Genomic DNA, 23,250 nt, shown 5'->3' on the forward strand with positions numbered 1-23,250 from the left:
TTTTTTACATAAATACATTTGGTTTCAGACATTGACTTTTTTTTTGCTAGATTAAATTACTGTGTTAAGTGACTGTGAAGAGTATGTACTGAATGTTTTTGTAATAGCAAGTCTTAAAACCAGCACATGGTGGTGCTAACAACCATTTTGTAGGCTATGCCTGGATGCAGAATGATCATATTGAGCCTTCAAAGAATACCTGTTCTTATGGACGGTCACGGCCCAACGAACTGTCACAATTTTATGTTTTTTTTTTTTTTAAACTTAGCTTTCTACATCTCTTTCCGTATACAAAAAAATATGTCCAAATAATTTCTCCTTAATGTCAAACCATCTTGAAATCTTAATTGGCATCCAAACCACAACCACTTTGTTTCATTCATTTAAACTCTGTATTTGTGGTTGATGTGCTATGGCAAAAAGTAGTACATCTACATTTTGAATGATACTTTTCTTTTTCAAATATACAAAGGAAGTAAAATTACTCCTTCCATTTTATGGTTTCTCATTTTATTTATTCATTCATGATGTTTTTTATTTTATTCTACAACCCTGAATTTATGGTCTTTTTATCCTTTTATTAACCAATTCCACTTTAAGTTTATCGGCTATTGTCTATATGTGTTAATGGTGTCTTTTGGGGACAATAAAGTTGAAAATTGAATTACAATAATCAAAAATAAGTAGTTTGGGCTATTACACTTTGTCCCCAGCTGTACCACAGATGCAAATTAGCTTTGTAGCTAACACTGGTAGTGGAGTTGCTACAAAGTTGCTATTGCCCTGTATAATAGCAAGAGACACAAGAGCTTAATACTCAGTGCAAGCTTTTTATTGCCAATAATTGTCAGTCATTTAGAGGAGAGGCATGATCAAAACAAAGCAGAACACATTTTTGATAAATAGGCGATTCAGCCACATAGGCCTAGGCCTACTGAAACATGCTGAAACTAATAGGTAGGCTATTGCAAGGTCGGTTCGTGGACATTTTGCCGTGTCATGTCGAGGTTTGCCGGTGTCGTGCAGAAGGTTTCTCCTGTTAGTGTGGATGCCCTCCATGTAGATGGTGATGTGGGCAATGAGTGGTGGTGTTTCTGTGTCTCCTGCGCGGGTGGATGCACTCCATGTTGGTGGTGTTGCACCTGGCACAGTGGCAGTGCGTGGCTACAGGGTAATAGAAGAGCAAGTGGTCGGCGTGGTCGGCGTGGCCGCGGCAACCTGTCAGGTTGGTCGCCTGGTACTCCACGGACTGGTGCATGCACCCCTGCTGGATCAAGAAGCGCTTACCCGCAAAGCCCTTCATGTTGGTGTCCTGACAGAAAAAAAAAAACGAAAAGAAAAAAAACATTGACAGCAGGACAAGACAGGGCTGGTTAATTAGTATGTGCTGCCAGAGCCAAGAGGAATCAGATGCTTTGAGCAGCAGTAGTAGTACAGTTACAGGAAGAGAAGTAGTGGTCATGGTGGTGGTATAGCAGTTATCGCAGGCAGGGTCGGATTAATGCACAGGCTAGATATATCAGCAGCCTAGGGGCCCCCTCCGGCCAGGGGGGGCCTAATTGGTCAAAAGTAAAAAAAATTACAGAATTATGACAAGATGTGACATTGAAATATTTCAATATTTGTCATGTCGAGTACAGTTTTAAATCTTGTTAATTCTCCTCTCCAGAGTTGGTGGACATGTCTTAGCTCCTAATTATGAGACAGTCGATGGAATTTTGACGGAAAAATGTGCCTTCCCAGGGGGCCCACAGCAGCATGTAGCCTAGGGGCCCCGGGCCATCTTAATCTGGACCGGATCGCAGTAATAGTAGAAGTAGCGTTACGTACCTGTGTGTGGCAGAAGCCACTGCAGGTGGTGGTGTTGATAGCCATACAGCGTCTGCATATGCGCACGTTGACATGGAGGGTGACGTTCTTTAGGAAGCAGTCGTCATCTATCAGATCCACCACTTGCCAGTAGAGGAGGAGGGCAATACACCATGTCACAACCATCCTCTGCACTTCTGCTGTGCAATGTGAAAACAAAAAGAAATTTGGTTATATGAGGTGAAATAAAACAAAAATGTGAGGACACACTGACTTTCTGGCCACAATAGACTACTAAACATAAGTAACGACAAAGAATATTGAGGATTGTTGATCACAAATTCATTTTACATTACTATTCATTTGGAGATTTTGAGTGATAAAAGCAGAATCCAACGTGGCAGGCGCAGTATGTCTATGTCTGCTCAGGCGTGCTTGCCCTGGCTCTGGTGATGCTCAAATGATGGTCAAACCTCCACACTCTCCTTTTATATGCTCACTAATCTCCATTGCCCCGCGCCTGTGTGTGTGTGTGTGTGTGTGTGTGTGTGTGTGTGTGTGTGTGTGTGTGTGTGTGTGTGTGTGTGTGTGTGTGGGTGGGCGTGCATGTGCACACACGCTTATCTTCCTGTGAGTCACACATGTTTGTTGTCCCCCATGAAGTATCAGGTGCACAAGTTGAAACATGGGCCGTGAGAACAAGTAGCTTTTCTTTTTTAAATGCAAAAAGATTGCCCGCTTCTCTGGAGGAGAAGGGATGATTACTTTTTGGGTTTTTTGTTTCTTAGTCAATTTAATGTTAATCTGTTTTGTCTGTTAACAACATTACATCAAAACTACTGGTCAGATTGGATGTATTTATAGACATGTTTGGGGGCAACGTGGCTGAGTGGACTGTTGCGTCGTGCTATTGAGCTGAGGACCCGGGTTCAATTCCGGCCCGAAGTCGGTGGCAGATCCCTACCCGTCTCTCACACTGTCCTATCTGAATAATATAAGTGTAAAAAGCCCACAAAAAAACAAAAAACAAGACATTTTCAGATGACCCCTAGATGACCTCAGGAACAGGGTTAAGGTCCAAGGTCAAAATCGAAAGGTCAAAATTGTTTCTTGCTGTTCAAAAGAGGAAATGTGCGCTCATCCCTCTGGCTGGCAAGGTGCAGAACAAAGAAGAACAATGAGAGATGACAACCTGGTCCCCTTGCCAAGGGAATGCTATGTGCTTTGGCTTCTCCATCAGGTGATTCAAAACACTGGGGACAGACAGACAGACAATATTTGGCCTAAGTCCCTCCGGGTGCCAGGTAATAATGTTAAATCCACGATGTGGAAAGCTACTGCACTGTAAAACATTGCAGGCCAGTTTAACTTAAAAAAGTAAGTTGCCATATTGGCTGAAGTTTGTAAGTTAACTCAACTTGAGACTTTAATTTCTGAGTTGACACAGATAAGCCTCAAGTTATACTGGACTGTGTTGTTGTGACAACTGAGAAAACCTCACCCCATCATCAGTCCACTGTTTTAAAGGGTCAGTTTGGTCAATTTCAACATACAGTTGTAATGCTCACACTACCCTGGACTTGTCAGTGCCTGAGATTTTTTTTTCTTCTTCTTCAGCCGTTTCCGAGATCCTGGTCATTGTAATGGGGGCAGCTCTTTGTTTACATTTCAAAAAAACATTTTTATTCATTCCCAAAAACATCCAAAAGGTTATAAAACATCAGCAGACAACTAGCAAACAGCAGTACCTTTTGGGAAAATATTTGGAGTTGGCCTATGTTTCATTTATAAAAAATGTAAACAAACGCTGCCCCCATTAGAATTGCTCATATCTCGGAAAGGGCTGAGCCGAAAAATGTGGCATCACCAGGTACTGACAAGTCAAGGGTAGCGTGAGCAATACAACAGCATATTGAAATTGACTGAACTGGTCCTTTAAGATCACTTTACCTTTTGTCTTCATGCACCTTACCAGGACTTATATTCTTTGTTAAATACTATTTATGCCCCTACTCTACATCAACCCTACATCATATTACAACTTCACGTCACAATACCATATCTTGGACTTAGATGTCAGCACTCATTCTTGGTCATGTTAACCTCTTGTCTACCTTGACTCACAGATTACGTTTCTGCACAATTGTATTTTTATTCTTTTTTTCTGTAGTTTTTTTTCCCCTCCCTGACTATTGCCTGTGTTATATGTGTCTTGAAATGTCCATGTGGGCATTATGTGTATTTATTTACTTAAGTTACCGGACACCTTAACTTCCCCCAGAGCTCAATAAAGTTACTCTATTCTACTACTACGTACTAAGTTGAGTTAACTTACAAATTTAAGACAGCAGGCCGACATACTTTTTCAAGTTTAACTGGCCTGCAATGTTTTACAGTGTGTAAGACCCATATTACAAAACAGCACCTCGGTTACATGTGCACTTGGTTCACCTGGACGAGCAAGCTCCTGTATAGTCTGAGTCTAATCCATTTAATTCTCCCTGCGCCTCCTAACCACTGTGTCTCATGTCCATTACAACATGTGCCTGTTGGGTTTTTTGTCCCTTTTTCCTGCCATAACAGCAGGTTATCTCACTATCACCAAACAGCATGCACCCAGAGGCTCTGCAGCTCATTACAAATATGAGATCTCCTTTTTTGGTAATCTAAGAACAGTGGTTGAATAATAGCACATGTTAATCCTTCACTTTACAGACGGGAAAGAGCTTCTTTCATAACTGTATAGTCTCTATGGTAACAGCTTGCCAGTGAATTCTCTCTGAACCCTTGTCCCACTTTGTGCATGTAATCAGCCCATCCAACGCAGGTTTTGTGTGAATTAGAGGAGAAAGCAATAGATTACTGTGATCTATCGATATCAAAACAGGGAAAGAGGGAAGCTTACATACTGTAAGACCTGAAACACAATAATGAAATTGGCACTTGTATAAGGCACTAGGAGATTTTTTTTAAGTTGACTTAATTTTTTCCAACCTCTGATTATACAAAATGTGAAAGCCAACCCGTCAATTATTTCTGTCATAAAATCTGAGATGACGATAAAGGATATCTGAAATTGTTCTTTTAAAATAAGGGAACATTGGAGAAATGTTTAAATAATGTGATCATACACTTTTCTATTAAAGATGAATAATTGACTGCACCATGGTAGTAAGTTTCTTTTTATGTCTTTAAGTAAAAAATATATATATATAATCAAGTACAAGAACCACAGGCCTACGGTATATATATATATATATATATAGATATATATATATATATATATATATATATATATATATATATATAATTTAAAAAAAAAACATCAACACCAAAAGTAGAGATTCTTTAAGTATAGAGATATGCCAACATAATAGGTTTCTATGGGCACCTAACATGACCAGGTTCCGGTCTGCCTAAAGGGGCGTGTCATAATGCTCCTAGCATTGAATAGAACAGTCCTCAGGTCTGCCTAGGTCTGCCTAAAGGGGGATTTCCCCCCCAATAATAGAACCCGGAAACAATGGGCCAATGGAACCTCTCTCTCTCTACTCTCTCTGCCTAAAGTGCTTCAATTTCAGAGTCAGACAATTTGTTTTCTGTGATATGTATTTTTTTTTTCAACTGTGTATCACTAGCAGTATTAGAATAAAGTAAAAAAAAATGAATTGTAGGTACTGTAAATGGCATCAACATAAACTACAGCAAATACAAAGATCATTCTCGCCATAAATAATTCATAAATTACTCTTTAAATTACACAGATTCACGCTTCATGAACACCGCTGCACTCACATCAACCACCACCATCAACAACAACAACTACAAAAAAACATCAGACACAGTTAAAAGTTAAAATAGCTCTGAGTCAGTAGCTTATGTACCTCAAACCATTTTTTGTATAGAAAAGAAAAAAGGAGCATCACAAACATAGCCAATTAAAATCAATTGGATTTAGCACTGTGATCAGTCATGACTGATGTTGATACAGTATGACTGTGTCATCAGTCAAGTGTTGGTCTTGGCATTGCCCCCTGCCACTGGTCAGAGCACATGTAATATGATGAGTGGTCCCCTAGTAAACTAGGTCACGTAGAAACACGACCACCGGGCCCTTTTCTGTGAGGGACATTTTACTGAATGTGCTTTGCATGCACGTGCCGAGGGTAAGCTATAATCTGCTATCAATCAATTACAGATTTTGTGCTGATGTGCAGATGTGCAACAAATTTCAGACTGGGTTTTTCTTTAAGTTACTGTAAACATCATAAAGTGGTTTCTGGATAGTGCAAATGTTACCAGTAGGGATGCTTTCACAAAACAGCACACATTGGCATTAATAGTAAGGCACTTAAATAAATGCATACCTGTTTGTGCTGCTGAGCAACATGGTGTGATCACACAATCTCAACATTTGAAAAAGATAACCAGAAAAAAAATCAATCACTTACATTTTAGTCTGTTTAACTCATCACTGTCTGAGGGTGAACTGGCGTTATTCCACTAGGTTGTGTTGGTCTGCAAGGGGTCCATCTAGTGGTCATTCGCAGTCCTTAGGACCATAACATAGGGCAACATAATATAGTGCAACTCTTTTTGGTTGTCTGATTATTGTAATTGCAATAAAACTGCAAGAATTAACCATAATGAAAAACACCCTGACTATTACCTGTGTAATATATGTCTTGAAATGTCCATGTGGGCATTAAGTGTATTTATATAGGTAAGCTACTGGTTAACTTACAAACTTTTTAAGTTAGCCTGCAATGTTTTACAGCAGCAAAAACAGCACCAACACAAAAAATAATGTCTTTAATCCTCTCCTACAGAGCCTCTGTTGTAATGGGAATGACCATGCCTCAATCTGTTACGCATGCCTCTGCACTGCCACAGCAATGTTGTTATGATGTAGTTATGATGCAGTTAAGGTTTTTCAGCAAACAGTGAGTGGGATCGCCAGCGGTCCCATCTGCATGCAGGGGCTACAGTGGTGGGTGACAACATTTCCTAGCCATGTGTGTCTTACTTCACCCACACCTGAATGTTTGGTATCTTGACCCAGTCACGTTGCTCCTCTGTGACTTCAATTTTCAAACAGGTCACGGTGGACTTCACTTCCTGGTTTAAGTCTTCCATCTCAAACCTTCCGGCTTGAAATGAGCCCAGGCTGTGGAAGTCTGAGCATTTGGAGTGCGAATCTGGGCCTCTGTGCCCTACTAGAAGCGTGGCACTCTGGAGGATGTCCTTCTGCTCCTCTCCAGTCTTAACAGACACTCGAGAGAGAAACAGAGGCGTCTGAAAGACCACCAGGAGATAATCTCCCTTCTTGGGGGACTTGCCCCAGAAGAAGTCTGTGCCTTGACTGTAGGCGTTCTCGGGTGGGTGTTTGGCGTAGGCGACTATGTTGGTCACCACGGTCGCAGGTGGATTGTCGCTGGGCTCCTCCTGAAAGTCCTCGTCCTTGAGTTTGTTGTAGGTACCCTGGAAGGATGAGAACTTGCCTATGTGCTGGAACAAGGAGGGCTTCATGCGTATCACCTTGTCCTGCATGAGCAGCGTGCGGAAGTGGGTGAGCAGGAAGTCACACGGCATCTCCTGGTAGAATAGATACAGGAAGCGTGCCAGCAAAGGCAGGTCGGACGAATGGTACAGCTTCCCGATGTAGCCCAACTTGGAGAACTCCAGGGTGGTCCAGCGCTTGCTGCCCATCTGCAGCACGTGCTGGCGGATGGAGGACAGGAACCTCTTGGAGCAGAGCACGTCATCCTCCAGCATGAGGTAGTACTGCGAGAGGTTGGCGCTGAGGTGGACCAGGTAGGAGTAGTCCACGTTCTGCTTGGAGCGGTAGGTGACGCGGTCTGGAGCGTCGTTGAAGTTCCTCTTGAGGCCCGTCAGGGGCGGGTAGAAGTCCCGGGACACGTGGGCGACCAGGAGCTGGCCCTGTGTCACGTGATCGTTGAACGAGGCAGAGATTTCTTGGGCTGTGGCGTACACCCAGTCCTTGTCGAAGTCGGCCAGGAAGACCACCACCACCATCTCGGAGAGTTCCTGCTTTGTCGATTGGGAAAAGATGGAGCGAAGGGTTTCCATTAGGTAGCCCTCTCTTTTTCTCTTCACTGAAGAAAGGCCGACTGTGAGGTACTCTGAAATGAGGGACAGGGAGGTTGTTTTAGTACTTTGGACTAATAATTGATAAACATATCATATATCTACGGGTCATGCATTTTCCGATTCTGATATGAATTTCTCTCTGATGATTAATCTACTTTTAGTGTGCCACCACAATCACCTTAACCAGGACAATTCAGCTGAATATTGACACACAGTCAACAGCACAAACATCAGTTTACATGCTGTACAAATTCTCTCCTCATTCCTATGATGCACATATTCCATGTTTGTAGTCCGCACTTACTTTTCTCAGGCAGAAAGACGCCTAGAATGAGCTCGATGGTGACATTAAGAGGTAAAGAGTTGGAGATCTGTGAGGTCAGCAGCCAACTGCGGGAGCCCTGCTCAATGTCCTGAAGGGAAAAAAATCACATTACCAACAGATGTGGTCAAAGTAAGAGTAGAAGTAAATTCATGGTGTAAAAACAATAGTACATGATATTACATAGCAGTTCCACCAGTTATTCCATTGTACCAAATGAGGTGGCTAGACGTTGCCGTTACTGAAAGAGAGAGAAAAAAAGAAAATCCCCAAATTTGATCTAACCAGCGCAGAATTGGGTACATCCATCGCTCTATAGTAACTGTAGACCAGTTACACAGTTGAGTTATTTGTGTTGGAGGGAAACTACGGCAGTTTTTTTAAAAAACTTTTACTTTAGCCACCTCTGGTAACCAGTGTAACTGGAGAAGAAAGAAATGACCATGTCCTTCTGCCCTACATTTCTCTATGCTCCCTCAGTGAGGTCAGTCCACATAAAAGCATTGAGCCCTGCTCAATGTCCTGAAAACATATAATAAAAGCAATGTAATATATATAAAGAAAAGAAAGAAAGATCAGTGTTACGTATGCAGTAGACCCACATTTGTTCTCTCTCAGTGAGGTCAGTCCATAACAAAAGAGTACATTAAATTCACATGTTTAATCTAGAGAGTGTTCATCAGTGCACTAATTAGGCTACAGTGGTTGTTCCAACATATTACATCATGACAGCATTACTTACAAAATGATAATAACATTTACTTGACTTACTCTTGTATCCATAGGCCTACTTGTCTTCCAGGCAACTGATACATAAAGGCCAATAAAGATGACAACCGCTAAGGCTGATCTGATGACTGCTCCCCAGTACAGCCTCATGGCGGACAGACCTCCCTGCAATGCAGAGACTCCTCGAAGTTAGCACACAAGCCACAATAACCAAGCACCACTCAACTTACCACTCAACATGTCTTTAAAAACACACTGTTGCAAGTAATTCCAAACAAATTCAAGTATTCAGGAATCCCTCTGCACCCTATGTGAGCGTATGCTTGCTTAGTCTTCAGCCCCTGGTGAATTATTGATCCATAACACTTTGGTTGAAGTTGCACACGGGTATATAAATCATTCAGTGGCCAGTGTAAGATAGCTGTCTAGAACGCCGTAAAGGGATACCATGGGTCAGCGCAGCGGTGGCGAGCCCTGCACTGGCAGCTCATTCATGCTTTATTACGTAATCATGGGGCTCGTTGTTGATGGCAGAGCCTAAGGCAAGGATCTCAAACTCAGGCCCGGGGAACAAATCTGGCCCGGCCGCGGAGTCATTTTATTCAGCCTGCAAGATCATTTCAAATGTGTATTACAGTTGGTCCACATACACCATTAAAGTATAGCAAGTATAACAAAAGTATAAGAACAAGTATGAATTACGGTAAGTGAATGAGTGGGCCCAGGAAAAATGAAACAGCTCACACTCATATGTGCCTCATATGTTCATATAACTGAAAAGTGAAAGCCCAACTGGGAAACTCCACCAAATTGCATTTATGCCTCACCAGTGCAAGGGGGCGGCCCCCCATGACACACGAAAAGGAGCAGTGCGGCGGGACGGTACCATGCTCGGGCACCTCAGTCATGGAGAAGGATCAGAGAGAGCACTGGTTAATTACTCTCCCCACCAACCTGGCGGGTCGGGAGTAAATAAGAACAACATTCCATTTGTTCACTTGCTTTAATTAAATGTTGAGCAGCAGTGAAATGACAAGTATAAAAGGTCGTAGTAGTGCAATATTCTCTAGTCTAGGGAGTCAAACCAGCAACCTTTGGGAATTAACAATGGTATGAAGTACATGCATGCACAATTTTAGTACATTTTAATATTAGGCCTGAATAATTTTGAGTTCTGCCTGCAACTTTGTTCCCGATTTTGATTTAGGTCCTCATTCAATTTGGGTTTGATAACCCTGACATAGGCTACTACTCTGGCTGATGCTAGCCTACTTGGACCAGATCATTCTGGACCAGATCACTGACATACGCCTAGGGCCAGAAATTAAGAACTTTGCTAGGGCCAGACCACTGACGTGTATAGTATAACTGGACTGCGGATGTTCGATGTGTTGTGAAGCAACGGCTGGGGGCGGGACATGGGACGATTTTTGGGCGGAAGAAGGAAGTAGAGCGCCTTTTTCCATTGATCTCTATGGTGGACTTGAAGCCATATAGTTCCTAGGCAATTCTTGCCGAGTCGGCCCTGTTTCGTTAAAACGGTAGTCTCCCCTCCCTCCCAAACAACCCAGATATTTTTTTCGGGCTGACCCTTTATTTAAGAAAGCTATTAAAATAGTTTAAATGACCAATGAGCATGGCTATTTGGGTTGATTGGCAGTTGCCATTCTTTAGAATTATTGTTTTGATTGACAGGCAGGCCGTTGTCAAGGAGAAGGGCGAGTCTCGCGGCGTCTCCAGGGGAAGCCCCCTCCCTCCCTGCTGCATTACTTTCAACCAGCTCTGCTTTCAACAGCTTCATTACTGCGATGGGTTATTTAATTTTGGTACACTTTCCCCACAAATATGCGTTGTTGTACTTTTGGATGTACTTCTCCGTACTCTGTAAGGACCTCTGCAGTTTTGGTAAGTAAAATAAAAACATGTATATACGTGGCTGATTGACCAAAATGACTGAGCTTTGTTAAACAAACACGTACGACAATGCTAGCTTGTTATTAGCCCAAGACAGCATGCTGATCTTTCAGTGTTTGATGATCTGTCGGCTTGTCAAGTAACTTAATTATAATTTGAATGCCATTGCTTTTGAAAGCAAAATGTGTCTGTTTGGCGTGCGTCAGGTGTAATTCCCTCCTTCCGTACCGTAGCCAAGTCCTTACATCAAGATGAGTAAACATTTCACTACCATTCTGGCACTATGCTGGCCAGTGGCCACATCGGAAAAGCAACGTAGTCTAACTGTGTTCCTCCGTCAACTGTTAAATATTGTTTGTTTCTGTGTTGCCAAATTGCTAGTTGGTGATGAAATGATGGTCATTGGTACGTTCGTTTTCAGTATGCAAATTGCGTCATTAATGTTGACTGTACTGAGTGACGAGTGCATAGTGTAATGCAAATTGTGTCATTAATGTTTAATTGTAGGCCTACTGACGAGTGCATTGTGTAGTAAACATTTCCCCATCCTCATGTGACATGGTTTCATTCTGTAGGCAAACAACAAACCACACTTCACCTGGAAAACAGAGCCAGGACTCACTGTCAGGTAAGTAAAGTTTCAAATCCTTAAAGTATGCTCCTGAGTTAAGACCAGAGACCTTCCAATGTAAAGCTAACACCATCATCTGCTTACTCTGCATGTGTTTATATATTAGTAATAAAATAGTAATGAAATATAGTCCAGGAAGACAGATGCTGAGGCACTCAAGGTTGCAATTTTTTTACTTTTTTATTTGGCTACAATGCCTACGCGTTTCGGCCCTTATGGCCTTCTTCAGGGCGTATCAAGCTTGATACGCCCTGAAGAAGGCCATAAGGGCCAAAACGCGTAGGCATTGTAGCCAAATAAAAAAGTTTTTTTAAAGAATTGCAACCTTGAGTGCCTCAGCATCTGTCTTCCTGGACCAAGTTTGAGAGCCTACACTGATGAGCACCAAGGAAAAAAGGTGAAGACCCAGAAGCACTCCAATTACCTGCTTGTGAGTAATGAAATATATGTTGTTCTCATCACCCTTCGTTTGTCATCATTTTCTTTACAGATGTCTGAAAATGTACAGTAGGCTACACGCCAGCAGGTCTCACCATAGTCAACATCATCAAGGATTGTCACTCCGACCTGAGAAGAGGCCCCATAGAGACACGGACAAGGACCAGCCACTGTTGCCAGTGCACAACTGAGGACCCGACCAGCCTGCTGCCATCTATGATACTATATAGTACCCGGTATGTAACATTACACTACACTCAGCCAATGCTTTCATCCAAAGCTTATCACTTATTTTTACATGTGCCTCCCAATTTGAAGGGACAAAAAGTAATTGGACTGGATAAAAGTATACATCAAGCGTAGTAAACTCTTAGCATTTTGTCAGTAGCCACTATCTTCAATAATTACAAGGGTACCAATTCTATTGACAGATATGCATGCCCACACCATGAAACTACCACCCCATGATTTTCACTGATTAGGCAGCATGCTTTGAAACATGAGCAGCCCATCTCCTTATCTATTGTGTTTTCTTCCCATGAACCTAAGTTGTTGGTGTATCAAACGGTGACGTATTCTCATCACACTTCATATGCCATTATTTTATTTACAGCGGAGCGGTCTGAAGACGTGGAGTACACTGCAGCAGGTATCACATGACCAAGGACTTGGACAACGTCTCTGTTTACATCTATAGTGTATTACACAAGTGAGTGTACACCCCCATATTTCTGCAGATGTAATGGGACAATAAAGACATTTGAAAACTGAAAATGAAGTCTGCACTTCAAGCTCATCACATTAAATAAGTAAAACAGGAGCTTGGTGAGCAGACTTAATTTTCAGTTGTCATTTGACTTTGTTAGTCCTGCACCCAAAACTTTTTTGAGAAGGATGTTCATGGGTTTTTCCTTTTTTAAACAAATGTAGACATTTGTAGACACTGAAATGTTATAGTTACTCTATATATACCAGTGATATGCTTCAATTATGTTAATGTTACATTAATTATTTTTTTAAAATAGATTTGTATTTATCGTTACAGCTGAAGATGTGCACAGTACGCTACTGCCTGCATCCTACCACCACAGAGGATCCGATATGCAGAACCAGCTTCAAAAACCATTGCAATTATGAAACACAGTTAATAAATGCTTATATACAGCAGCCCGCACATTTTGTTTAATTTGTAATATTGGTTAACACACTATTGTAACAACTGTTTAGATCAGTGTTTCCCAACCAGGGGTACATGTACCACTAGGGGTACGTGAACACAATGCAGGTGGTACATGCATTGGCAGGTATCAATAAAAAGAAATGTATGGAGCATAATCATATTGGGATAGAGCAGTGGTTCCTAACCTATGGGTCGGGACCCAACTTATGGGTCGCCAAAGATCCACAGTGGGTCGCGAAGCCCTCTTGATTTTAAGGGGTTTCGTTTTAATACCATATAGCCCATGTTGAATATATGACAAAGTAAAGCTTTTAAACTGATATATGCATAGAGGCAACAAAATGTAAGCGACACATTAAACAGTCATTCTATATTTGACTGAAGACAAATTGAGGAATACAATTTTCTAATGAGTTTCCGCATGACTCCCTCTCGCCTGGGACTCCCTCTCGCGTGGGCGCTGGCATGATTGGGTCACCAAAGCTTACAATGGTAAAAATATGGGTCCCTGAAGAAAAAGGATGGGAACCACTGGGATAGAGGAAGATATACAGTAGACTAGAGCATGAGGGAGGGGGTACTCATGGTATGACAAAAATGCTTAGGGGGTACATGAGACAAAAAAGAAGTTGGGAGACACTGTGTGATTGAAGTAATGCATTTCTTACAAGCTTGGGGAAGAATGTCCACTCCATGATTTGCAAGTTTAAAAAGCTGAACATAAGGGTGAATATTTCATTTTAATCTTTATGTCAAGCATACAAAACACCCAGATGTTTAGTCATAGCCTACTGTAGGCCAGCTATGTTTTACTAACTGAAAGGTGTTAACTTTGGTTTGTTTACCATACCGTCTACTTCTAAGAGTGATTTTGTATTCTGAATCTTTTCAAAAACTGGGGGGGATCAGCAAAAAAATGGTCATGATGACTGCTCGACACGGCAATCTTCATCTTCAATCTTCCGGATGACAGCTTGGCGTCGAGGAGCCTTTCTTCAGCGTCCATGGTTTGTCTGTCAAACGGAAAGGTTTTGCATGTCATTTGATGCCCAAACATTCAAAGTTATTTACAAATGTCCGTAGAGGATTAACTTGGTGTGGCAGACACAAACCAAACAATATTTTACGCAGATGTACAACATGAAAATTGGAGCATTCTGAGCTCTCATACAAAAGCAATGTTGATACTGAGTATTGCTGACATGGATTATGTTTTGCCAAACGGTACGCCGACCCCAAAGACACATCTGCATGTTCTGTGTACAGCTCTGTTTGTAGCCTAACTTCCCATTTATCTTTAATTGCGGCTACATTACAACGTGGTGAAGTAACTTATAGTAAGCTAGGTCTTTCGCCACTCGGCTGGCTCACGTTAGATGCTAAGCTAAAATTATTATGGTCATCATAACAAGCTCTTCAAGGTTTCGTTAACCCAAAGTATCATTTTATTAATAGCATGGTATATTTGCCATACTTACCGATCACCAGTTCCATTTGAACTTGTGTTGCTGTTTTTATGACAATCAAGGGTTTCTGTGTCGACCAGTTCCACAGCTGAAAAGTGGGTTCAATGTTTCTGCTGGTGACGCCATGTCATATTCGGGTGGGAGGGGCGGGACATGTCTTGAAGTGTCTGTTTGTGGATTGGCCGGCGATGTCGACCTATCAGCAATGTAGCTCAACGTTGTCAAGGTGATTATTATATTTCCGCATTTTTGGGGCGGAAGTAAATCAGCCGCGGTTGCTTCAAAACCGTTGAATGGAGTTCTATCGAACTCCGCAGTCCAGTTATACTATACACGTCAGTGGGTCAGACGTTATCAATTGGGGGGGGGGCGGGGGCGGGGGCGGGGGGGGGGGGGGGGGCGGGGCGAAGGCTCGCGAAGGCTGTGTTGCCAGGCAACATTGCTTATGCCTGCCTGTCTTCATGAATTTTAGATCATGAGTGTGAACAGCCCTAAGTTGTTGTCATAGCCTACTTTTCACTAGCCTATATCATTTTAAGTAGGGTTTACATATAGCCTACGTATGGACATTTTACAGCAATTCGACATTTTTGCAAGTGTGAGTGAAATGACGGCATTCATTTTCATGTCTCAAGTCAAACGGCGAACCATTAGGTGTTTCGTAGGCTACTATCTACTGTGTCCAGTAGGCTAGTAGGCCTAATAGCTACACATCAAACGAACTAGTGGACCTATTAGCTATGTTAACAACACATTCAAGTAATTTCGCCATGGTCATGTCCACGGTCAAACTAGTTAGCCTACTTCCTGTCCACAGTGCGCTGATTTGAAGTGCGTAGTATGGCGAGTTTGGACATCTTTTTAAAACGTTGTTACTTACCCGCTGGAGATGACGGACTTGCCAGCTCGTGGGTGGCTATGTTTAGGACACTCATCGTCTGTCTCGTGCCTAACTACGGGAGGTTTTTGTTTCATCATAACTAGGCCTAGTATTACTTGCAGAATTAAGAGAATAAAGTGAGTGACCAAACTCTTCTGCTAAATCGGACGCCACATTTCTTCCGTTACGTTAACAACATAGCGGCCGTTTAGGCTACTGCGTGCACTGCCCGTAGGCCCTACAGGCCGCTGTCTAGGCCTACATCCCTGTTATTTTGATAAACGAAAATGTTTCTTCTCTACGCTTAGCAAAATATTTTCGTTCACATCAAAGGCAAATACGCATATATATGCTGTTGAGAGCTGTCAGAAATACATTAAGCCTGTGCGCCGTAGCCTAAGTAGAAGACCGGGAATATTGTTTACTGATGGTGATTTTGGTTGTAGGCCTACTGCAGTGGCGGCTGGTAGTCTGTCAAACAGGGGAGGCTGTTCAATTACAATATGTCCAGAACGCAAAAAAAAAGGGGGGGGGGGGGGGGGGGGGGGGGGGGGGGGGGGGGGGGGGGGGGGGGGGGGGTTGGGGGACAATTTTGACACACATCTTATATTGGTCCTGAGCCACATATGGCCTCACACACTAAAGGACTCTTGTTGAAACAAATTTGTTAATCATTAATCATTATCCCCCTTGTAGCCTATTCATAGGGAAATGTTTTATTTTTAATTATTATTATTATTATTATTATTATTATTATTATTATTATTATTATTATTAGGCCTACCTCCGCCACATAATTGATGTGATTGATTTTGCCTATGTCTTTGTTCATTACTGGGTGCACGACTTAAGAGGTCGCAAAATCTTTAATTATTTACCAGACATTGCCAACACAGTAGGAAACAAGGACTCGCCTATCACGGGACAGTTAACCAGTTGATCAGACACCACGAAAGCTCAAAAGAAACGGTTGTTCTTCCCTACCTTTTTCACCAAGTCAATATTAGGCAGTGCTCTGCTCTGCTCCTTGATATTCATTTTCTCCTCATAAGGACGACTGGAATTCGCCAGAATTTAATCCACAATGCTTGGCATTTTGCATAGCTCTCTTAGCTTTCTTGCAAGCTAGCCCTAACAAAAAGTAGGCAAGTTAACCTCAACTTTTGAATTGGGAGATTGAAAAGGATAAGGACTAATAATGCCACTATTAAGACTTTATTCGCAACACTAGGTTTACAAGAATATGTACACAAAACTGGAGTACACCGCAATGAATAGCTTCCCCACTGGTTACACGACGAAACTTCTCAGTCAAATGAATAACATATCCGCATTTCGAAATGAAATCAACTACTGTAGCCTACTGACACGGGGTTCACCCAATCACAAGCCGGAGCTTCAGTCTCCGGTACCTCCCCCCTCCTCTCTCTTCTCCATTCACTCCCAGTGAGGCTCAGTCTCAAAATCAAAAAAATTTCACGGCAATAGCCAATGACCGTTTAGCATTTTGCCATTGGAAAAGCGTACAATTCCACATGCCATTGAAGTCCATTGAGACTCGACTCGCTTGCGTTGTCATGAGCGAAAAAAAACTCGTGCGAGTCTCGGGATCCTATTACAGATTGGTTTCATCTCTAAGTTGAGCACATGCATTTTCTATGAAGCTGGGTCTGAAATAGCAATGTTATTAAGTTGTGTAAAGCATATACTATTCTCCGTGATTTTGGACAGGAGGCTGCGCCTCCCTTGTACTCAAAGAGGAATCGCCTCTGGCCTACTGTGACTATGGCTTTACGTATTCCTCTACAGCAGTATTTCCCAACCTTTTTTTGTCCTGCGTACCCCCTAAGCAATTTTGTCATATGATGAGTATCCCTCTCATGCTCTACTATATCTGTTCCTCTATCCCAATGTGACTACACTCCACATATTTATTACATTTTTTCAAGTACCCCCTGAGGTGTGCTCGCGTAGCTACCCCTAGTGGTACACGTACCCCTGGTTGGGAAACACTGCTCTACAGAATGAAATATATTATTGGAAATAGTTGAACGTAGACAAGCAAACTTTGTTGAATAGGCCTTAAGCCTAGGCTACCCAGAAACTAATCTCAGAATTGGTCGGGGGGAAAAAAGAGTGCCAAACACACTACATAACCCGAAGTGCACAAACAAACGCCATTTGAGACACAACATAGAAGCCTATCTTTTATCCTCGCCTGTTAGAGATACACACACACACACACACACACACACACACACACACACACACACACACACACACACACACACACACACACACACACACACACACCAGGCCCGTAGCCAGGAGGGGCTCCCGCCCCCCACCCCCACTCAACCCCAACTACGTTTGACCACTTTGACTGAAAGGCCATTTCATTCCCATCACTAAAACTAGACTGCCTGTGCAGTCGCCTTCGACTGCTTAAGGTATATCCCCGAAACGCGACGCTTCCAGTCCCCCATCATTCCTACCACTCCCGTCCACCATTTCGTAAACGTATATGATACATACAGACGTGACATGACGTGCATAGGCTTAAAACCAAACGACTATTGTGAAAATGAAGCAAAAAATGGGGCAAATGGTAATACTGTTTTAATGGTTCAGTGGATATACCACATTAGGTACAGTGTAATAACCAGTGTAACAATATTTAATACAATGTAATACCAGTGTAACACCGCCATTTTTTTTACTTACATCATGTGTTTGTGCGTAAGTGGTATTATGGTATTGCATATTGTTACACTGGTATTACACTATATTACATGGTATTGCATACTGTTACACTTGTTATTACACTGTACCTGATATTGCATATTGTTACACTGGTATTACACTAGTATTACATGGTATTAAATATTGTTACATTGGCTATTACACTGTACCTAATATGGTAGATTCACTGAAATGGTGAACCATTGAAATAAGGTGTTACCGGGCAAATCAATCGACCCAGTCAGAAGTTATGGGCCAAATGAAAATTCCGCCATTTTGAAAGTGTTGTCTTCCAAACTCGAATCAGTTCATGAACCTACCCTAGAGCATTAACACACAAAATCTGGGACAAATGCATCCACCCGGTCAGTAGTTATGGGCCAAACAATAATTCGGCCTTCTTAAATTCAGCCATCTTGAAAGTGTTGACCTCCAAACTCGAATCAGTTCATGAACCTACCCTAGAGCATTCACACACCAAATCTGGGACAACTCCATCCACCCGGTCAGAAGTTATGGACCAAACAAAAATTCGGCCATCTTGAATTCAGCCATCTTGAAAGGGTTGACCTCCCAACTCGAAGCAGTTCATGAACCTACCCTAGAGCATTCACACACCAAATCTGGGACAAATCCATCCACCCGGTCAGAAGTTATGGACCAAACAAAAATTTGGCCATCTTGAATTCAGCCATCTTGAAAGTGTTGACCTCCAAACTCGAATCAGTTCATGAACCTGCCCTAGAGCATTCACCCAAAAAATCTGGGACAAATCCAAACATCCTTTCAAAAGTTATCGTGTTAACACGAAAGACCTTACGCGGCGGCGGACGCGGCGGCGGCGGCGCACGCAAAACCATTACATCCCCGACGCTCCGCGTTTCGGGGATATAATAAGCCTTTGAAATAAAAAAAACTGATGAAGTAAGGAAATTAAAAATGGTTGCTGTCATTTGCCCGAGTCCAGCCTTGAGAAAGCTGGATTTATGTTATGAGTGGGGAGCGACAAACACTTAAGGACAGCAACAACAGACTCACGACAAACATATAGGCTAATGAACAAAATATGTCTAAATTAAAAGCTTTGAAGTGTGCTCGTGTATTTGGGGGACATTAAGTCCACTTTCGTGGGAAAAAGATCCCCCCCACCACAATGCTGGCTACGGGCCTGCACACACACACACGGCAAGGTCAGGCAGGGGACACTCTGAACAATGTTCAAATGGCTCGGAATGATCCCCCCCCCCCTAGCTCTCCGTGTGTTTGATTGAGTGAGGAGGGGTTTAGGTGGCAGGGCCTGTTTGTTTTTTGTTTTTTAAACTCTCAACCCTCTTCCAGCTTTCAAAATTAAGACGCTGCTAGCACTCATGGGTTATGTTGTATTCTTTGAATCCCGCCTCACTGGGTTGTAGCCCTGTGGTTTTCAAAGTGGGGGCCGGGGCCCCGTGTGTGTGTGTGTGTGTGTGTGTGTGTGTGTGTGTGTGTGTGGGGGGGGGGGGGGGTGCTGGGTTGCCGCAAAGGGGTGCTAGGGGGTCTGCGACGTACAGCCAAAGAAAAAAAATAGTTTAATAACTAATGGACACCAAAATAAACAAAAATAAGCTAAACAATATTCTCATTAATTAAGAACTGCATTATAATAATGTATTATCTCTGAAAATTAGGCCTATTTTTAAATATCCAAATGGGGCCTGACACACAGACATCGATTGTGAAAGGGGGTGCACAGGAAAAATAGTGCGGCACGACCCATGGGGGGGGGGGGGGGGGGGGTGGGGTGGGGGGGGGCCTTGGCTGGAATCTACCAGTGTATGGGGGCCTTGTCATGGTAAAGTTTGGGAACCCCTGGTGTAGACTGTAGAGGTGTCACCAACGTGGTGCCCGTGGGCACCACATAGCCCTCCAGGAGCTTCTGAGGTGCCCATGAAGGATGATAATACACAGATTTTAGTCACAGTTAACAATTTTCTTAATTTAAATATGAGATTATTCATTGTTTATTTATTCTTTATAACCTATGAACAAGTTATCATTCAATAATAGTGTGATTTGAGAATGATGTCAAGACATCAGTAGAGGATTCTGATAGTCAAAAGTAACCCGGCCTCAGGTCGCCCTCAGACCCAGAAAGGTTGGGAGAATGGGGACCCATGTTTTAATACTTGTGGGTCAGTAACAAGAATGCTCCACCAGAGGGAGCTAGTTCACCTCAAAGGGTGCACAAGTGCTGATCTCACCTGCAGCCACTGGCTTAGCAGGGGAGAAATGGGTCACAAAATATATAAGCTTAGCTTTGCCTTGGTCTGGGAAACATAGCCCAAACACGTGACAGTAACATTACCATATACTGCAGATTAAACAAACAGTCCCACTGAGGATATCAGTGAAAGGCAGTTTGCTGTCTGCAGAATTGAGATTGTGAGCGAGGCCTTGAGCAGTCCCTCCCAGTATTGTGTTTTTCAGATAATGACATGTTCTACGCCAGGTTTTAGCCTTGGCATTTGCTCAAAACTACCAATATTTGTAATGTTATAGGCCCTACTACCAAATAACACATACATGTCTGTGTAATTGTCCATATTTAGCCTACAGTGTGCATGGAAGAAAAAAACATGGTTGGGCCCCATGAACTTTCAGTGCTTATTGAAGCACACTCATGGATGTCATTACATCCATTCTGGTGGGGCTGGGAATATGTATGAGCAAATACATGTAGGCTATGTAAAAAGTAATAGCTATACCATTATATGCCGACACCCGAGGGCATGAAAGGCCACAACATGGCCACATAATATCTATGTGCAAATGTGTAAAAAGTAGGCCTAACTGCTATGCCATTAGTAAGATAGGCTGAAACCTGAGCACTCAAATAAATGTTTTTTTCACATTCAGAAAAATATGACCTTGTTCTACTGCTAACTAATCACTTAAATTCCACTTAGATATTGAAGCTATGTCTGTGAAGATTGCCATTAATCCATGTCATCCTATAAGTGTTTTTAATTGTAAGCAATTTGACTTTGTCTCGGAAATTGAAAGATGTTCATCAGACATGGAGCTTAATCACTTTTTGAGGATGATGACTTGATTTTTATTGTCCTTTTGCGGTCATTACCACGACAGCCATACGACTTAGGCTTGGTCTTCTGTGGGAAAATGCTAGATATTCTGGTAAGATTTTGATTTTTATTGTCCTTTTGCGGTCATTACCACGACAGCCATACGACTTAGGCTTGGTCTTCTGTGGGAAAATGCTAGATATTCTGGTAAGATTTTGTTTTAAATTCTTAAATAAATAAAGAAAGAAAGAAAGAAAGAAAGAAAGAAAGAAAGAAAGAAAGAAAGAAAGAAAGAAAGAAAGAAAGAAAGAAAAATAAGATTGTTTTATCTCAGATGCATGGTGTGCAGCCTTGGTGTGCCAAAAAAGGTCCACCAGGTGCTAGAATCGCCCCGGTCTATGTTCAATGTATTCAAAAGTTTATTCTTTGGAGAAGTTGGAAGCAATTCAGCAGTGCCACTATCGCAAGCAACAAGCCTAATTCGTTAAATTAATTGACGGGTGTAGCCGACGTGTTTAGAGGAATATGGATCAATTTTACAGCCTATGCCACAGTGCCAGTGTCCTGTGCGCAATTCAAAATCGATAGTAAGAGTCGATCTACGCAAAAGTGTAGCCTAGTCTACAATTTCATTTTCTCTCATAAAGTAGACGTGAGAACAGCAAGAGGGGACTAAACTGTGTTGAATCGATAAGACCTATTGCAGACTTAAACACAAATAATTTAGTCTACTCTGTTCGAAGATGAGGTTGAAACACTCACCTTTGTTGCCCGAGTAATTTCCTACTGTCACTTAGGGCGATGATCCACCTCGGTTCAAAGCGCACGAGCTGAGCCGCGCACGAATAGCCTACATATTTCAGTTTAGGCACCGCCTCAATTAGGCGAACTCTCCACAAAGTGTATCCATTGATGATTCGTGTGTTTTTACCAGAGGTGGAAAGAGTACAGAAAATGTTTACTCAAGTAAAAGTATCTTTACTTTGCCTAAATTCTACTCAAGTACAAGTAAAAGTACCTATCTAAAAATCTACTCAAGTAAAAGTAAAAAGTACTTCACTTAAAATGTAATTTGAGTAAAAAGTACTTAGTTACTTTTAATTAGCTTTCCTCTTGAGAATGTCATGTTTATTTTTCTTGAATATCGTCCTCCATAACCTCTATCTCTTGCTTGGCACCAGCCATCATCCAATACATTGATAGAAGATAGTAAAATAGTGGAAATGCTGTGTGCCATCCAGCACAATCTTTCATTTCCGGCGGATTGTGGCATTATTGTGCATGGCATTTTGTCTCTCAGTCAATTTTTTTTACTCAGTACTCAGGCCAGGTTCCAGTGTAATTGAGTAAAGTACTTGGGTCAAAATGTACTCAAGTACAAGTAAAAGTATTAATTAAAAAAAATACTTAAAAAGTACAAAGTATTCATAAAAGCTACTCAAGTACAATATTGAGTAAAAGTAATAAGTTACTTTTCCACCCCTGGTTTTTACACAAAATGGATAGTGAGAAAGAAAATAAATAAAATAATGTGCCTGAATTTCCTGCGTGAAGTTGAAGTACTTGGGTGGCCGAGTGAGGCTAGTCGAAATTAACTTACTGTCACTGAGCTCTTGCCACCATCTAGTTGGACGTGGTACGGTAGGGCACATTATGAACTATCTCACTAGACCTAAAAGTGTAGCCTATAACGTACAAAGGAAAACACAACAGGCTAGGAACCTTTTAGGCAACACTAATCACAGGTTTTTGTTACAGCCAAATAATAGTTTTTCAATGGGCTACACACACTACCCAGGTGTCCAAATGTCAAACTTATCTACAATGATTTTACATTGCATTAGTCTACATTTACTCGACACTTTTATCCAAAGCAATTGCAGGTATCACAGGGTAGGTACAGCCCCTGGAGCCAGAAACAGATGAGGGCCTCTGGGCCAGGCAACAAGAAATGTACCTACCATAGCCT

General features: G+C 42.1%; 2 protein-coding genes and 1 long non-coding RNA gene across 7 annotated transcripts; 1 reads left to right on the forward strand and 2 right to left on the reverse strand.

The window, feature by feature from the left end:
- Positions 1 to 816: 816 nt before the first annotated feature.
- LOC134457238 (thyrotropin subunit beta-like) lies at positions 817 to 22,089 on the reverse strand. 3 transcript variants are annotated; one of them, XM_063209136.1, is made up of 3 exons: positions 22,044 to 22,089; positions 1,831 to 2,006; positions 817 to 1,312 (listed from the first exon to the last, which is right to left on the reverse strand). In XM_063209136.1, exons 2-3 carry the CDS (start codon positions 1,993 to 1,995, stop codon positions 1,040 to 1,042), a joined length of 438 nt encoding a protein of 145 aa, XP_063065206.1. In that variant the 5' UTR covers positions 1,996 to 2,006; positions 22,044 to 22,089; the 3' UTR covers positions 817 to 1,039. The 3 variants fall into 3 exon arrangements, with proteins under 3 accessions (XP_063065206.1, XP_063065205.1, XP_063065204.1); XM_063209135.1 differs by lacking the exon at positions 22,044 to 22,089 and adding an exon at positions 6,261 to 6,356 and having other exon boundaries at positions 1,831 to 2,009; XM_063209134.1 differs by lacking the exon at positions 22,044 to 22,089 and adding an exon at positions 6,261 to 6,331.
- Positions 5,214 to 9,989, reverse strand: zgc:101663 (alpha-1,3-mannosyl-glycoprotein 4-beta-N-acetylglucosaminyltransferase C). 2 transcript variants are annotated; one of them, XM_063209133.1, is made up of 5 exons: positions 9,799 to 9,989; positions 9,014 to 9,136; positions 8,225 to 8,333; positions 6,847 to 7,952; positions 5,214 to 6,361 (listed from the first exon to the last, which is right to left on the reverse strand). In XM_063209133.1, exons 1-5 carry the CDS (start codon positions 9,877 to 9,879, stop codon positions 6,350 to 6,352), a joined length of 1,431 nt encoding a protein of 476 aa, XP_063065203.1. In that variant the 5' UTR covers positions 9,880 to 9,989; the 3' UTR covers positions 5,214 to 6,349. The 2 variants fall into 2 exon arrangements, with proteins under 2 accessions (XP_063065203.1, XP_063065202.1); XM_063209132.1 differs by lacking the exon at positions 5,214 to 6,361 and having other exon boundaries at positions 6,832 to 7,952.
- Positions 10,325 to 13,121, forward strand: LOC134457239 (uncharacterized). 2 transcript variants are annotated; one of them, XR_010036420.1, is made up of 5 exons: positions 10,325 to 10,876; positions 11,461 to 11,513; positions 12,007 to 12,190; positions 12,568 to 12,663; positions 13,000 to 13,121. It is a non-coding gene; the product is annotated as an uncharacterized LOC134457239 (long non-coding RNA). The 2 variants fall into 2 exon arrangements; XR_010036419.1 differs by having other exon boundaries at positions 10,325 to 11,513.
- Positions 22,090 to 23,250: the final 1,161 nt, after the last annotated feature.

This window comes from Engraulis encrasicolus, chromosome 10 (genome assembly GCF_034702125.1).
Source record: "Engraulis encrasicolus isolate BLACKSEA-1 chromosome 10, IST_EnEncr_1.0, whole genome shotgun sequence".
Lineage (NCBI taxonomy): Eukaryota > Metazoa > Chordata > Actinopteri > Clupeiformes > Engraulidae > Engraulis > Engraulis encrasicolus.